General features: G+C 43.9%; 1 protein-coding gene across 2 annotated transcripts in view; it reads right to left on the bottom strand.

The window, feature by feature from the left end:
• The window catches only part of xrcc4 (X-ray repair complementing defective repair in Chinese hamster cells 4), a 21,653-nt gene continuing 4,420 nt past the window's right edge, over positions 1–17,233 (bottom strand). The window contains exons 4-8 of one of the 2 annotated variants that reach the window (XM_038964944.1): positions 16,522–16,688; positions 15,721–15,852; positions 14,617–14,747; positions 10,362–10,506; positions 1–1,350 (exon numbers count right to left, since the gene is read on the bottom strand). In XM_038964944.1, the coding sequence (XP_038820872.1) occupies positions 1,245–1,350; positions 10,362–10,506; positions 14,617–14,747; positions 15,721–15,852; positions 16,522–16,688 (681 nt within the window). In that variant the 3' untranslated portion in view covers positions 1–1,244. Of the gene's footprint in view, positions 1,351–8,081; positions 8,974–10,361; positions 10,507–14,616; positions 14,748–15,720; positions 15,853–16,521; positions 16,689–17,233 lie in introns of those variants that run through there. The other variant, XM_038964945.1, reaches the window with a different exon arrangement.

Raw genomic sequence — 17,233 nt, forward strand, 5'->3', positions numbered from 1 at the left:
TTTTATACACCAGTCAGCAATGGGTGTGGCTGAAATAGCCAAATCCACGAATTTGAAGGGGTGTCCACATTCTTTTGTATATATAGTGTATATTGAAATAAAATGTGAAGCCAGTCCAACAATTCCTGCCTGAACAGCGACTCCTACTGGTATATGAGGGGTAATGCACTTCAGTGAAGATGAGTCTATCATCTACATGCTCTCCTCTATGTATCCTACTTAGCTTTGGAAACAAGCTTGTATATGCCGAGCTATCATGTCAACACATTTAGACATCGATCAACTTTCATACTCATCCGCGTAGACTACCATTGAATCGTTGAAAGTACCTCCTCTAACACTAGCTGTTCACTAAAAGAAATAATAAAAAAATATATATATATATTGATTCAGCGTACAATTGTAAGGCAACCAGCTGCAATAGGATTGTGAGCTTGCCGAAACATTTTTCAAACACATTTTCTGTTTGCTAAAAAAAAATAAAAAAAATGCTTTGTTGAGCAAACTGTGCTTTCAACTACATACTCTCGCAGAGTTGTCTCCATCGTTTCCTTGGAGCTGGCGTGCTCGTGCCCTCCTGGCAAAGCTTTTCCAATTCAGCGTCACATTGCAGTTCATCAACGCACCTATACGTACTGCGGACAAGTTTGACACCGGTGTGCAGATCAGTAGCTTCAGACTAAGGTAACTTGGTAGGAGGGTCGAAGAGTCCCCCCCCCATGAATTTAAAATGTTCCCCTCAGTCATGTCCTCCTCGAGCCGGGCCTGGATGGTTACCTTACAATTGTACGCTGAATATATATATACATTTATTTTACAGTGTATGTGAAAGTAAATTCCGACTCACGTTAGATTTATGTAGGCTACATTGACATCTGATTTGACCAAAGAACGCCATTTCAGAGTGAAACTAGGTATTCTATCCATAGTTGATTGGATCTTTGTAATTTTAGAATTAGTTACCATTATCCCCATAAATAGGATGCCAAATTCAGGATATTAATAATACACTTTTACATTTGGATCTGTAAGGTGGAAGGAATAGGATGGAAGCTCCATCACCGCACTGTTTACACCTATCCTGATCTTTCAGATTTCCAAACATCGAAGGGGTTAATTAGGAGAAGGGGTTCTAAGAGAGTTGGGACCGGCTGATAGAGTGACAGACGAAAGTGATGGAGGGAGAGAGAGATGAAAGGAGGGAGGGAGGGAAAGAATTTGATTGAGGAGTGAGTGGTTAGAACTCAGATGTCCTCAAACAGGTCCTCAGCATCAGGAATGACATCAGTAGAATGCTGGGGAGCCTGGTCCTTATTGGCTGCTGCTCTGGATGATGGCAGGGGGTCCCTCCTGCCAATAAAACACACAAAAATGTCAGTCTAATCCAAGCAGGAAGCAATGACTGTTGCTAACTGTACTGATTATTAAATGCATTGCATTGGGGCGTGTGCAAGGTTTTCTTTTCTAACCAATGGCTGTCTACCTGTATGGAAAACCACATTGAATGCATACCCCTGACATTCAAACCTAGGGCTGTCTGCACTTTTCGACACACAAGCGCACACACAAGCACACACACACCACACAGACAGAGGAGAGAAGAGCACTATACTACGAATCAGGTTTGAGGAGTTAGCGAGGTAACTTTGGTCAAGTCCGAGTTCAACTCGGGATAACCGGTACCATGAAAGTGGCTCATTTTTTAACCAGTTAAATGTATTTGGCAACGAATTCTTCAGAACTTACCTTCTCCGGGGGGTAGCTAACTCCATTTATCCCGAATGAAGTGTCTGAGCTGCGGGTTGAGGACCAATGAAATCAGATTCCCTCCCTCTCGCAAAGACTGCTTCATCATCCCCTTCATTTTTAGGAGACCGATTAATCGAATATTTAATCAAATGTTTTTGTGTGTATCATTATTTTTAATGCCTATAACAATACACATTTAGTAATGACAGCACTTGCTTTCCAAACTGTATGTTTTTTGTGCGTATTTTGACATTTGCGAAAGGCAAATTGACAGCCGCAACCAACCACAGTGCATTCGGAAAGTATTCAGACCCATTCACTTTTTCCACATTTTGTTACATTACAACTTTACTCTAAAATGGATAGAATAGTTTTTTCCCCCTCATCAATCTACACACAATACGCCATAATGAAAAAGCAAAAACATTTTTTTAGAATTTTTTCATTCTCAAACACTCCTCATATCAACCCTGGAAGTAGAGCTGCAAAGGGATGGTGTATTACTGGTAACTTTTTCAAAAGTTTACCAGTAAACCTTCAGCATTTTGGTAACTTTTAAGTAATTTTGTGGCCTTTTGGAGAATTTCAGATTATGACAGCTGTCTAATTATCTCTGGCCATATCACATGTAAAATATATAAAATAATCATATAAGACGATATTAAAATAAAAAATTGATTGGCAAAGCTGTAAAACATGATGCTAAATATAAACCATCAACTTAGTGAATAACATTGGTGTTTAATATAAGGGTTTCAACATAAAAAATAAAATTTTACTATGTCAATATGTTTTTATTTCAAATGTTTCAGTGTCAATCTGGTGGCAGTTGTGAAAATAATCTATAGTTGGAAGATTTGCAGAGTTAAATAAAAATAATCCATTGTTGATTAGATACATTTATCAATCATTTGGCTGTTTTCTCTTGAACCATAAGGTCTTTCTACTAGAAACTCATGGACAAATAACACATTTATACTGTATATTAATACGTTTTTCTAAAGTTAAGTATAAATTACCTTAGTTACCATAGATTCCCTGTTACTACCAAAACTACCAAAAGTTCCAGTAACTTTGGTGAATTATCAGTAGTTTTGCAAGTTGCCTCGAGGCAACACACACATGGAGATATTGATTCCATTATAGAGTGCATGCAGGCAGGCGCACACCACACCACCCATTACCCCGAATGTTCAAACAACACCTGTAAACCATTTACACACTCCGAGCTCTCTCCTTTGTGGAAACAGTTTGTCAATAGTTGGGAGCAGGTTTGCAGTGCTGTGTGTGTGCGCGCGCATCTTTGAGCTGAGTCACTTCACTGTAACACACTACAGTAACTGCTAATGAGTAAACAGGTTTGATACACACCACTTTAACAGAGCTATCAGTCATATGCCGAACTGACAGCAGACACTTGTAACACATTAAAGGGACACTTCGGGATTTATCTACTTCCCCAGATTCAGATGAACTTGTGCGTACCATTTTTATGTCTCTGTGTCCAGTATGAAGTTAGAGGTAGTTTCGCGAGCCAATGCTAACTAGCGTTAGCGCAATGACTGTCTATGGGAATCCGCTACCATGCTGGATGTCTATGGGAATCTGACTGGAAGCATAGACTTCCAGTCATTGCGCTAACGCTAGTTAGCAATTTGCCCTAGCGCTAGTTAGAAACTTCCTTCAAAACTGCACACGCAGACATAAAAATGGTATCTACGAGTTCATCTGACTCTGGATAAGTAGATAAAGGGCCTCATTGCCAAAATCCTGAAGTATCCCTTTAACACAATTAACTCACGTCCTTCCACCCTCCAGCAGTCCACTCGTTAAACATAGCCGCAATATTAATGAGGGCTAACAATGCAGACAGAACTGGCACTGTCATAATTGTGTGTGTGTGTGTAGATGAAATCAGCAGTCTTGATTTCTTCCCTACACAGAAGGATGGAGCGAAATATAACCATGGCTACAGCGTAGTCAGCGCTTCACTACGCAGATGGAAAAACTGAAGTCCCAAATTCTCCGGTAAAACAGAGGGAGAGAGAAAGTTGAGAAATGGAGAGGGAGAGAAAGAATAAAGTAGGTGGCTGGTGAGTTCTCTTCCCTCGGATGTATTCACTTTGAGGAGCTCCATTTGACCTCACCCAATTGCTCCTAGTAAATAATGTCATTAACAAAGGCTCACCTCTGACTTTTAGCCTCTGACTGACAGGCTACCTGTGTGTGTGTGTGTGTGGTGTATGCAGAGAGAAAAGTCATCCAACTTGTTTTCAATCATTATCACCAATATGAGAAAAGTTACACACACACACACACACACATACACACACACACACTCACGTGGTCCTGTGACATATCAGTAACCTTACCCCCATCCCCAAGGTTAATGTTTCTGCATGAAACAGAAGGTAGAGCTGACTGATGAAAACACAGATTCCTGTCTCTGAACCTCAGATGGAGAAGGTTAGTGTGTGTGTGCGTCTGTCTTTAATAGTTTGTGCCAAGTATTGTTTACAAACCCACGCAAACCAGCATCATGCAGCCACACACACACACACACACAAGTACACACGAGCACACACATAGCGCTGTGTCAATACCTTGTCTTGTAGTGATTATCGGTGCTGATGGTTTACAGGGCTTGTACGCATTTGTGTATGTTTGTGTGTGTGTGTTTGGGAACTGCAGTATAATCTAGAACAGAGAGGGTTAGTTTGTCATGGGAAAATCAGCCGATGCACAGCAGAACAGTAAACGGACAGATCCACATTCTCTACAACTCAAGTCCCACTGAGTATAACACCTTTTACACCAAGAAATGACACAACATGCAACAATTTCAAAAGACTGTACTGAGTTACAGTTCATATAAGGAAATCAGTCAATTTAAATAAATTCAGTAGGCACTAATCTATGGATTTCACATGACTGGGAATACAGACGTGCATCTGTTGGTCACAGATACCTTCTAAAAGAAATGGTAGGGAAGTGGATCAGAAAACCAGTCAGTATCTGGTGGACACCATTTGACTCATGCAGCGCGACACATCTCCTTCACATAGAGTTGATCAGGCTGTTGACTGTGGCTTGTGGAATATTGTCCCTCTCCTCTTAAAATAGCGGTAGGAAGTTGCTGGATATTGGTGAGAACTGGAAAACACTGTTGTGCACGTCAATCCAGAGCATCCCAAACATGCTCAATGGGTGACATGTCTGGTGAGTACGCAGGCCATGGAAGAACTGGGACATTTTCAGCTTCCAGGAATTGTGTACAGATCCTTGTGACGTGGGGCCGTGCATTATCATGCTGAAACATGAGGTGATGACGGCGGATGAATGGCACGGCACGTCAGGATTTCGTCACGGTATCTCTGTGCATTCAAATTGCCATCGATAAAACGCAATTGTGCTTCGTTGTCCGTAGCTTATTCCTGCCCATACCATAACGTCACCGACACCATGGTGCACTTTTTCCACAATGTTGACCTCAGCAAACCGCTCACCCACACTCGTCTCAGACCATCCCGCAGGTGAAGAAGCTGAATGTGGTGGTCCTGGGCTGGCGTGGTTACACATGGTCTGTGGTTGCGAGGCCGGTTGGACATACTGACAAATTCTCTAAAACGACGCTGGAGGCGGCTTATTAACATTCAATTCTCTGGCAACAGCTCTGGTGGACATTCCAGCAGTCAGCATACCAATTGCACACTTCCTCAAAACTTGATACATCTGTGGCATTGTGTTGTGGGACAAAACTGCACATTTTAGAGTGGCCTTTTATTGTCCCCAGCACAGGGTGCCCCTGTGTAATAATCATGCTGTTAAATTAGATTCTTGATATGCAACACCTGTCAGGTGGATGGGTTATCTTGGCAAAGGAGAAATGCTCACTAACAGGGATGTAAACCAATTTGTGCAAAACACTTGAGAGAAATACGCTTTTTGTGAGTATGGAACATTTCTGGGATCTTCTATTTTTGCTCATATTTGCGTTTATATTTTTGCCCAGTATAAGACTTCCTCAAATCAGAGCCCCTACTGGACTGTCAGTGTAACGTCTGGAGAGTGATGGGTGTGGAGTCAGACGCAGAGAGCAGAAGGTAGACGGGGAAAAAAACGCTTTAATGTCCTCAAGCACAGTAACAGGTACAAACATGGGTGAAGCCTAAAACACAGGTGCAACAAACCCAAAACCATAGTTACCAAAATACCGGACAGCGAAAACCCAAAAGTCAACAAACACCACTAACGTCAAATAACCACAAGCCCGCACAAACACCAGCGGGCTAAATGAACTTAAATAACACCCATCCCAAAACCCCAACAAGGAACAGGTGAAAACAATTAGACAAAAACAAACGAAAAGGAAAAAGGGATCGGTGGCAGCTAGTAGACCGGTGACGACGACCGCCGAGCGCCACCCGAACAGGAAGTGGAGCCACCTTCGGTGGTATTCGTGACAGTCAGTCTGTGCCCGATCTCATTAGCTTTACCCAGAATCTTCTCTTAATATCTAATGTCCCCACAATACTTTATTATATCAACAGACATATGATCTGATATTTAGACCACACTGTGCTTTTATATCAACATCCAACAAGAACGCTGAGAAATAAACAACAGCTTTCAGAACAAAGAGCAGCAGTTAAAACATGGCTTCAGGCCGTATTGTGTCAAGAGTTAGTTCTCCTGCAGCTGACGTATAGTACAGTACTACTCTTCCCATGACCAGCTGGACCGCCTGAAGCTACCTGGTGTGATTCTTGATTGATATTGACATTGTACTGCATAGTAGAGGAGAGTTTGCAAGTAAGCATTTCACTTTACCGAGGGCACGTTACCAATACACCGATTTGATTTGTGTGTGTGTGTGCCGCCTGAAGCTACCTGTTGTGTGTGTGTGTGCCAGTATGTGTGTGTGCGTTTTAGTCTAAAACACAATTAGCAGTACCATAAAGCCAGAGAGCCTGCAGTAGAGCAGTGGCATTTTAACACTAATAAAGTGAGCTGCAGTGTAGATGTGATAGGGCCGGAAGGGTGGCCAGCTGTGGTGTTTTCCACAGGTTGTCCTCAAGCACACTGCAGGAGTGGAAAGTGTGAGGTCAGCTGGTTGGGTAAGTTCCGGAACGGCCGAGTGGGCAGCTACAACATGGAGAGACTATGGGCCAACAAATATACTGTTTCGTTCTGTTGAATCTCCTCTCTTCTCTTGTCCTCTCCGGGTCATTCCATAACATTTCAGCAAGCCATGACACCCATGTGTTTTTCCCCCTGTTCACAGACATTTTGTAATTTAAGCTGTTGGGTTTATATCCCATCCTGCATCCTGATACTACCACTAGATGGTGCTGTTCCTGCTATTTGGTGATCATTGTTAATGGGATAGTTCACCCAAATTACAAAAGTGTCAGCTTCATTAAATAGTACACGCAAAACACCAGTCTCAACATCAACAGTGAAGAGGCGACTCTGGGATGCTGGCCTTCTAGGCAGAGTCGCAAAGAAAAAGCCATATCTCAGACTGGCCAATAAAAAGAAAAGATTAAGATGGGCAAAAGAACACACACTGGACAGAGGAACTCTGCCTAGAAGGCCAGCATCCCGGAGTCACCTCTTCACTGTTGACGTTGAGATTGGTGTTTTTTGCGGGTACTATTTAATGAAGCTGCCCGTTGAGGACTTGTGAGGCATCCGTTTCTAAAACTAGACACTAATGTACTTGTCCTCTTGCTAAGTTGTGCACCGGGGCCTCCCACTCTTTCTATTCTGGTTAGAGCCAGTTTGCGCTGCTCTGTGAAGGGAGTAGTAACACAGCGTCGTACGAGATCTTTAGTTTCTTGGCAATTTCTCACATGGAATAGCCTTCATTTCTCAGAACAAGAATAGACTGACAAGTTTCAGACAAAAGTCCTTTGTTTCTGGCTATTTTGAGCCTGTAATCAAAACCACAAATGCTGATGCTCCAGATACTCAACTAGTCTAAAGGCCAGTTTTATTGCTTCTTTAAATCAGAACAACAGTTTTCAGCTGTGCTAACATAATTGCAAAAGGGTTTTCTAATGATCAATTAGCCTTTTAAAATGATCATCTTGGATTAGCTAGCACAACGTGCCATTGGAACACAGGAGTGATGGTTGCTGATAATGGGCCTTTGTACGCCTATGTAGATATTCCATTTTTTTTTTTTTTATCTGCCGTTTCCAACTACAATAGTCATTTACAACATTAACAATGTCTACACTGTATTTCGGATCAATTTGATGCTATTTTAAATGGACAAAAAAATGAGCTTTTCTTTCAAAAAGAAGGACATTTCTTAGTGACCCCAAACTCTTAGTGACCCCAAACTATACTAGTGTATATTTCAACAAAATAATGTTGCAGGAATGCTAATCTTATCTGTAATTTCTAAAAGAAATCGAAAAGATGTCGAAATCCTCTTCTGCTTTTTGAGGTGGAACGACCCGTTTCCTCTCTTTTCCTATCCTCTCCTCACTCCTTTCCTCTCCTCGGGACTAGGAGGTAGTGTTATTATGTCTTTATCGTCTGTCACCGCATGGCAGCCACAAGCAGATCCATGACACCAGGAAGCAATGTCACACAGTTAAGTGTGTGGTGACAGAATGATGAGTAGGGGATCCTTGTCCACTTCTCTCCTGTCTCCTGCTTTCCTCTCCTGTCTCCTGCTTTCCTCTCCTGTCTCCTGCTTTCCTCTCCTGTCTCCTGCTTTCCTCTCTCCCCTCCACTCATTTCCTTTCCTGTCTCCTCCTCACATCTCCTCCTTTCCTCCCCTCTTGAAACCAACAGTGATGTGTTAATAGCCAACAGACAACCAGTAGCATTGTGTATTCATCTAACGTTGCATCATCCACCATGTTTCTTTAACTATGCCAAGCTACTGTCTGTAGATTGAATGGTCTTTTTATTCATAGTTTTTTTTCCCTACGGTACATCTTGTGCTTTTAAAAACTCTCTTCCAACTCTCTCTGGTGGGTCCATGAGTGACTTAACTCCATTCAGTCAGCCAACAGTTTGAGCCTGCAGGAGAACAGTGGCATTTTAACACCAACAGTGAGCTGCAGCGTAGACGTGATAGAGCCGTAGGGTGGCCAGCCGTGGTACGGGTTGTCCACTAGCACACTGCAGGGGTGGAAAATGTGAGGCCAGCTGATGAGGTAAGTTCAGGGACGTCCGAGCAGCCGCAATTAGAACATGGAGAGCCTATGGGTCAACAAATACACTGTCATTTTTAATCTCCTCTCCTCTTGTTTCCTCTTTTTCTTCTCCTCTCTTCAGGACTAGGAGGTAGTGGCATTATGTCTTCATCGTCTGTCACCGCATGGCAGCCACAAGCAGATCCATGACACCGGGAACGATGTCACACAGTTAAGTGTGTGGTGACAGAATGATGAATAGATCCTTATGAACTAACCTCATGATCTTCTCTTTGTCCCCATCTCCTCCTCTCCACTCATGTCATCTCCTTCTTCCCGCTGACCAACAGTGATGAGTTAATAGCGAAAGACAACCAGTAGCATTGTGGATTCATCTAATGTTGCATTATACACCATGTTTAACTACGCTAAGCTACAGTCTGTATTATAGGGTGACTATTTTATTTATAGGGATTATTTAAGGGAATTTAAAAGCCCAGGTCTTCCAACCCTCTCTGGCCGGTCCGCTGTTGGCCTGGTGATGAAATGTTTTTCCTTCCTGTCATGTGTGACTCCTGGACAAGAGCAGGTTTATACACGCAGTCACACATACGCGCAAGTGCGCACGCAAGCACACATACACACGCATGCACTGTGAGATGGGTGTCACGTGTTAACAGACATGTTGTCACTATTGTGAGGTGGCCAGAGTGGACCCAGTTTACGACAGCTACCATGTAAATCACACAATCACATACGGAATTTGGATAAAACAATTTGGTTTTCAAAGCTACGGTAGTTCCCTATTTTGTGATCCAGTCTTGTTTGAGAGCTCGCCTGCTGCTAGGTGTGTAAAGCTGTAGCAGCGCTACATAACATGAAGTTATTTTCCCATTCATGAACACAGACAGAGACAGAATATCAGTGGAAAAGCAAGTTCCTTTTACATATCTATGACAAAGTCTCAGATGCGGAGAGAGTGGCTGGGGAGAGAGAGAGAGAGAGCGAGGAAGAAAGAGAGAGAAAAGTAGGGAGAGGGAGGTGGGGAGGAGGAGAGAGTGAAAAGGAGGCAGGGAGAGAGAGGGAGAAAGAGAGAGCAAGAAACAGAGAGGGGTGGGGGGGGGGGGGGGGGGGGCAGAACAAAGTGACATTCACATTTCAGAGAAGAGAAATACAGAGAAAGACCAAAGCCCAGCGCGGGGGTGTTTGGCAGACAGAAACCAGCACTCAGGATTCAGAACAGATCTACCACACAGATCTACCCAGGAGACCATGTTGGGAAACTCATCATCACGTCATAGCCCTATGTGTTTCTCAGCCACCCGTGCCACTATTTGTGTGTGTGTGTGTGTGTGTGTGTGTGTGTGTGTGTGTGTGTGTGTGTGTGTGTGTGTGTGTGTGTGTGTGTGTGTGTGTGTGTGTGTGTGTGTGTGTGTGTGTGTGTTGTATCCGTACCTCGGTTTCTGTGCTGGCTCCGAGGTCGGTCTCTTAGCAACGGTGTCAGGAGGTTGCAGGTGGCGGAAGCGGCGTTTACGGGAGGGCGCCACATCTGTGATGTCATTCAGACTGTCGTCCAATGGGCTGCGGCTACGCGACGTCCCTGAGGAGAGAACACACACACACGAGTCAAAATACAATGCCTTCAGAAAGTAAACAGCCCAAAGCAACACTGGAATGGCTTCAGAACAATAATGTGAAAGTCCAGATTTGAATCCCATTGAAAATCTGTGGAAAGACTTGAAGATTGCTGTTCACCGCCGCTCCCCATCTAAATTAACAGAGCTTGAGAAAATCTGCAAGGAACAATGGGAGAAAAATCACAAAATCCAGATGTGCAAAGCTGATACAGACGTCTCATACTTACGTAAATGAGGAATTTCTGTATTTCCTTTTCAATATATTTTCAAACATTTCTAAAATCATGTTTTCACTTTGCCATTATGGGGTATTGTGTGAAAATATATATTTAATCCATTTTGAATTTGGGCTGTAACACAACAAAATGTGGAATAAGTCAAGGGGTATGAATACTTTCTGAACGCACAGTATATAAATGTAACCTTTGAGCTACTGAGTCACACAGAGTCAATACGGAGTCCAATTGTAAGACTGGGTCGTAAACTGAAATGAGTTCCAGACGTCTACAACAGAATGTTTGACTCTACTATGCAAGATGTTTAAAAAAAAAAACTACATTGCTCGCTACATGTTTCTCAGCTTCTTCAACACACAGTGAATACAAGCAGAGTTTGGGTCTGCAGCCACCAACATCTGGTCTGTTCAGGAAGGGAGTTTGTGTGCTTCTCCCTCCCTCAGGTGACCCCTTCCTTCCACAGATCAGCATGTTTGACTGATGAGAGGATAGGGAAATGTGCCCAAAGTAGACACGTGGAGGGAGGAGGAGGGGAAATAGACACATGGATATGGGGGGGGGGGGGGGGGGGGGGGGGGGGGGGGGAGAAGAAATCCATCAGCATCACCAGCATCAAAACGGCTGCTTGCTTATTATTCCATTTAGCCAAGTACAGGGGAGGTCATATTCCTGCTTTAGAATTATTACTCATAGACTAATAGAGTTCTATTCAGTGTTTAACAGTAACATGAGTCTCTGGTCACTCAGGCTGGCAGTCTGTAAAAACACTGTGTTAAACTGAATAGCCTCATTCATCACATTGGGCAGGCAGGCAGGCAGGCAGGCAACATACAATAAAAAGCTAACAACTGGAGTGGGTGAGACATTGGGTAAATGGGAGGTCAATCCATGGTGCCTGTAGCCATAATGTGACACCTGGGTCGTTATAAACCGGAGTCACACACAGTTAACGACCCACAGACACGCACACGCGTGCGGGAGGAGACACACACACGTGCAGAATGTGACACCTGGGTTATGATAAACCGGAGTCACACACAGTTAACGACACACAGCTACACACACACACACAACGACATATAGGCTACAAGCCATACAGCTTGGTATGGGGCTAGCCAAGACAAAACCAGACTGGCAGAAAGATAATAAACTTGTCAAGTGTGTTATAACACACACACAGTTTATCTCAATCTCATTAGTGAAAACATAACCACTTTGCCCCTTCCCCATTTTCTCTGCCCTTCCTGGCAACACACTAATAAACTGACTCATTGTCATGGCAACCAAAGCAACACAGGAACCCGTGTCTGTTTCCCCATCAGTCATAGAATACAGCTGTTAGAGGGAGGGACACAACCAATACTTACCTACCAAATACCCCTGCTATAAGCCTAATCCACCATCTCAATCACATCACACAGCTGGGAGAGACAAAGAGACATCTAGGGATCTTACCTACCTCCCATGTAAGTAAAGTAAATAAAACTTTGTCTGAGCCAGAATGGCCCATTTATACCTACCATTCAGCCCAACAATAACCCTTATTTACCACCTCAATCACAACACACAGCTGGGAGAAACAGGGGGGCTTGGGGCCCTATACCCACCACCCCAAAGGGCCCCCTACCCACTATACCAGCCCAGTCTACTCTAGAAGTGGTGCCTGACCCCGGTAGGTGCTCCAGCAGTAGAAGTAGAGGTGTGGTTAGCGGTGTTCCAGGCAGCAGGTCAGAGAGGCACGCTACACTTCTCACTCAGAGGGTTACGCAATCATCACTCACTGATGTCATCGCTGGTGCCTGGCTGGGCAAGAATAACACCAGTCATATAGACAGAATCGGACAGATTCCGTACACACACACACAGGCACGAGTGCACACTCACCACACAGCTACACCATGACTGCCCGTCGTGCCATGTGTAACGTACATTTACATGATTCTTGGAGTACCGCTGGTTTTTCCTTCTGAGCACACACTTCAAATCAAATTTTATTTGTCACATGCACCAAATACAACAGGTGTACTGTAGACCTTACCGTAAAATGCTTACTTACAAGCCCTTAACCAACAATGCAGTTCAGAAAATATTCACTAAATAAACTAAAGTAAAAAAATATAAGTTTAACAATACAAATAACGAGGCTATATACAGGGGGTACCGGTACCAAGTCAATGTGCGGGGGTACAGGGTAGTCGAGGTAATATGTACATGTAGGCAGTGGTGTAAAGTACTATCTATAATTTTGGTCACTTTTACTTCACTATATTCCTAAAGAAAATAATGTACTTTCTACTACATACATTTTCCCCGACACTCAAAAGTACTCTTTTAGGTGTTGACAGGAAAATGGTCCAATTCCCACACTTATCAAGAGAACATCCCTGGTCATCCCTACTGACTCTGATCTGGCCGACTCACTAAACACACATGCTTCGTTTGTAAATTATGAGTGTCTGAGTGTGCCCCTGGCTATCAGTAAATAAAAATTTTAGCAATTTTTAGCAATTTTAGCAATTCCATTTACTTTTGATACTCAATAAATATATTTAAAACAAAATACTTTTAGACTTTTACTCAAGTAGTATTTTACTGGGTGACTTTCACTTAAGTCATTTTCTATTAAGGTATCTTCACTTTTACTCAAGTATGAAAATTGAGTACTTTTTCCACCACTGGGTATAGGTGGGGTAAATTGACTATGCATAGATAATAAACAGCTTAACCATAAGGTAATATAAGGTAAACTTTTAGACAGACAGAGTGTAGTGGGTTAATTTAGGGTATATGATGAGTCATACCAGTGGTATATGGTCTGATATACCACGGCTGTCAGACAATCAGCATTCAGGGCTCAAACCACCCAGTTTATAATTTAGGGTTAATGATGAGTCTGTACAGGATAAACACTTTCATACATTGGACTGGACACAAACAGGGGGGGGGGGGGGGGGGGGGTCTTCTGAGCTCCATGATGGTACTTGAGGGGGCTATTATAATTGTTTGGGGGCTTCATCTCACATTTTGAATTTGGATAGACAAACTGCAGCGGGTTAAGTTCACATTTATGGGTTAGGGTTAATGATGAGACTGTACATGATAAATGCACTGGACACAAAAAGGGGGGGGGGGGGGGGTCTTCTGAGCTCCATGATGGCAGTGTAGTGAGGTCTATTATCATTCCTAGTCAACCACCCCTTTCACCCTCCAACTCTTCCCTCAGGGCCACCTCCTCTGAGACAGTGCTTAGAGACTACAATCAGGGGGACCACACACAACTATCGCTTACACACACACACACACACACACACACACACACACACACACACACACACACACACACACACACACACACACACACACACACACACACACACACACACACACACACACACACACACACACACAGACACACAGCTCTAATGTAACTCAGAGTAAAATCTGACTGACTGACTGTAAATCTGCTCTAAACACTCTCTGCAGGATGGAGATCACACATGCTCTGATGTCATCACTACAAGACCACTAAGCAAACACACTGCCAGTGACAAGTTTACTTTTAACAAGCTTTTAGGACACTTGAACGTTTGTTTCTTCTTTACACAAGTTAATATTTGTAGAATTCCCTTTGGGTTAACTTGAGGGGGCACCTGAGGGGTCGACCCCAACTCATTCACACACACTCCGTCTCCTTCAGATCTTTCTCAATGTTTTCCCTTCCATCCATTACCTACAGATAAAACCCACTCAGCTGCTCCATATAACTGCAAGTAAGTGTGTGTGTGTGTGTGTGTGTGTGTGTGTGTGTGTGTGTGTGTGGAGGGGGTTATACCCTACCCTGGGTGGGTTCTATAGAGGCAGGCTGTAACTGCTCTTCATCAGTGCTCGCTTCATATTCATCCCCCTCTCTGGTCTGTCCTGTCGTCTTTTTCGTTCCCTTCCCTGGACTGCTGCTCTCTCCCTCTTCCCTGTTAGAGAGAGACGAGAGATATACAGACGCACACGCACGTGTTAAAGATCACAACTTGGGAAGGTTGTGTATACTGTGAGTACAGGTAACTGGCAAAATAATGGAAACCCTTGGGTAAATGAGGGACACAGAGTATATTGAAAGCAGGTGCTTCCACACAGGTGTGGTTCCTGAGTTAATTAAGCAATTAAAACCCCATTATGCTAATGTTCATGTATGCATAAAAATGCTGGGCATGCCATTATTTTGGCCATTATTCTGGCTACCATGGTTATGCCCCCATCCACAGGGCACGAGTGGTCACTGAATGGTTTGATGAGCATGAAAACGATGTAAAGCATATGCCATGGCCGTCTCGGTCACCGGATCTCAACCCAATTGAACACTTATGGAATATTCTAGAGCGGCGCCCGAGTTAGCGTTTCCCACCACCATCGACAAAACACCAAATTATAGAATTTCTCATTGGAAGAATGGTGTCGCATCCCTCCAATAGAGTTCCAGACACTTGCAGAACCTATGCCAAGGTGCACTGAAGCTGTTGTGGTGGCCCAACGCCCTATTAAGACACTTTATGTCGGCAGCTACCTGTATATTTGCCTGGTAATCAGTTTATATTGAACAGTATGGGATTAAATGTGGTACCGATAGGTTGTATATTTTCTCATCACCTAAATAACACCTTTCATCACTTCCATACTGGCATGTTCCACCAGATGACCAAATCACCAACACCAAACCATAAGGACATATCAGAAGGGGTTATCACATAGATGATGAATGTATCAAAGGAAGCTACCTTGATAAATCAAACCCTCTTGGTCATACCCTTTATTACAGAGGAGGGTGGAAATATTATGAGTGATATCCTGTGAGCTTGAGGGGTTCCTCACGGTCAGACTCCCCCCCCCCCTCCCCGTGGGGTAACGTTTAGTTAGTTCATAGATGGGGGACGTGTGTGTTCTATGTACCTGGTCTCCTGCAGGTGTGTGAGGTTCTTCTGTAGACTGCGTATCTTGGCCTTCTTCTCATTCAGCACCAGGGTGAAGCGAGAGTACAGCTCTGACTCGAGTGTCTCCTTCCCACTGACAAACCGCTGCAACCTACACACACGCACGCACACACAGGTCGTGTTAGAGCTTATAGAAAGCAGGGTTAGAGTGAGTTACAAGGGGATGGAAGAAAATGCATTTACAGCAACAATCCCTGGCTTGGTATGGATAGAAATGTGACTGTGCCATTTATAGGACATTTATGTCATAACATAACCTAAGGGGACATAATCGAATTCTCCAGCCCTGATGCAGCCAACAGCCACTCCTTCCCTCTGAATCAAGTCAGGGTTAAGGTTTGTTGCGTCTGGTGTTGGTTGCCAGGGAACCTCAACACATTTTTCCTCCCCCCCTGCAACCCAATACCGCTATATTCCATTTCAGAATCAGAGAAACTACAGCAGTGAGATGATCAGAAACACATGGACTCAGTCTAGGTGATGGGAACTGCCCTCAACACTCACTTGCGAAGGTTTCCCTCATCCTTTGTGTGTGTGTTCGATCTTGACCTCTGTGTTGAGCTCTCAGGTCTGTGCGTCATTAAGGCCCACTTGCAGAGCTATTTTCCATCCTCAGCAGCCACTCACACACTCATAAAATCAGTTCCTAGACAATGTAACATACAGTGGCGGTCCTACCCTGTAGAGAGTTTTGAGGATTGGGTAATGACTCTTAGAGAGGAGGGAAGTGAGCTCTCTCTCTGTGTGTGTGTGGTCTTACTCTGCATTGATGTGTTGTAGCTCCTGTTTGAGTCGGTGGTTCTCCTCCTTTAGTAAGTGGTTGTGGTTCTGCAGTGCGGTTCCACGTTCTAGACCGTGAGTCAGTAACGCTCTAACCTCCTCCACTGGCTCTGGAATCTTACCCAGCAACACAGAGCCCAGGCAGAACTGGAAGGGGAGAGGGATGGGAGAGACAGGGGTGGGTTTGAGGAAGGGAGAGTTAATATATGCACCTGTAACATACACATATACTCGTGCCCACCTTAACGAGATGGACAGTTACTTGATTGGCCGGTAAAGACATGGGCAGTAAAACGATTGGTCAATAATGATTTGGCCCCAAACACTATTGGCCGGTATTATGATGGACCAAGTTGGCTCTGGAATGTTGACTCGAGCAGAGCTTCCATTAGATGTCGTAGAAAAACGACCGGTTCATAATCTCTCTGTATTGGCCTCTCTCTCTAACTCAGACTCAGTGACTAACTACTAGAGAGAATAAGAACCTATTCGGGTAGAGACTGTCGCTACTACATCGCTGTGGTGTCTGGGTGGCTTCTAAAGTAACCACAACCGCAGCTGCTTCTGCTGTGAGGGATTCAGTGGTAGTGTATTGGTGGTGAGATCACTGGCCAGCAGATAATGGTGTTGTTGTGAACCTTGGTTTGTGCCCCAGGTTGTCATTACAGGGACTCTCTTTACACTGGTCCATC

The sequence above is a fragment of the Salvelinus namaycush genome, chromosome 26, assembly GCF_016432855.1.
Source record: "Salvelinus namaycush isolate Seneca chromosome 26, SaNama_1.0, whole genome shotgun sequence".
In the NCBI taxonomy this organism is placed as follows: domain Eukaryota; kingdom Metazoa; phylum Chordata; class Actinopteri; order Salmoniformes; family Salmonidae; genus Salvelinus; species Salvelinus namaycush.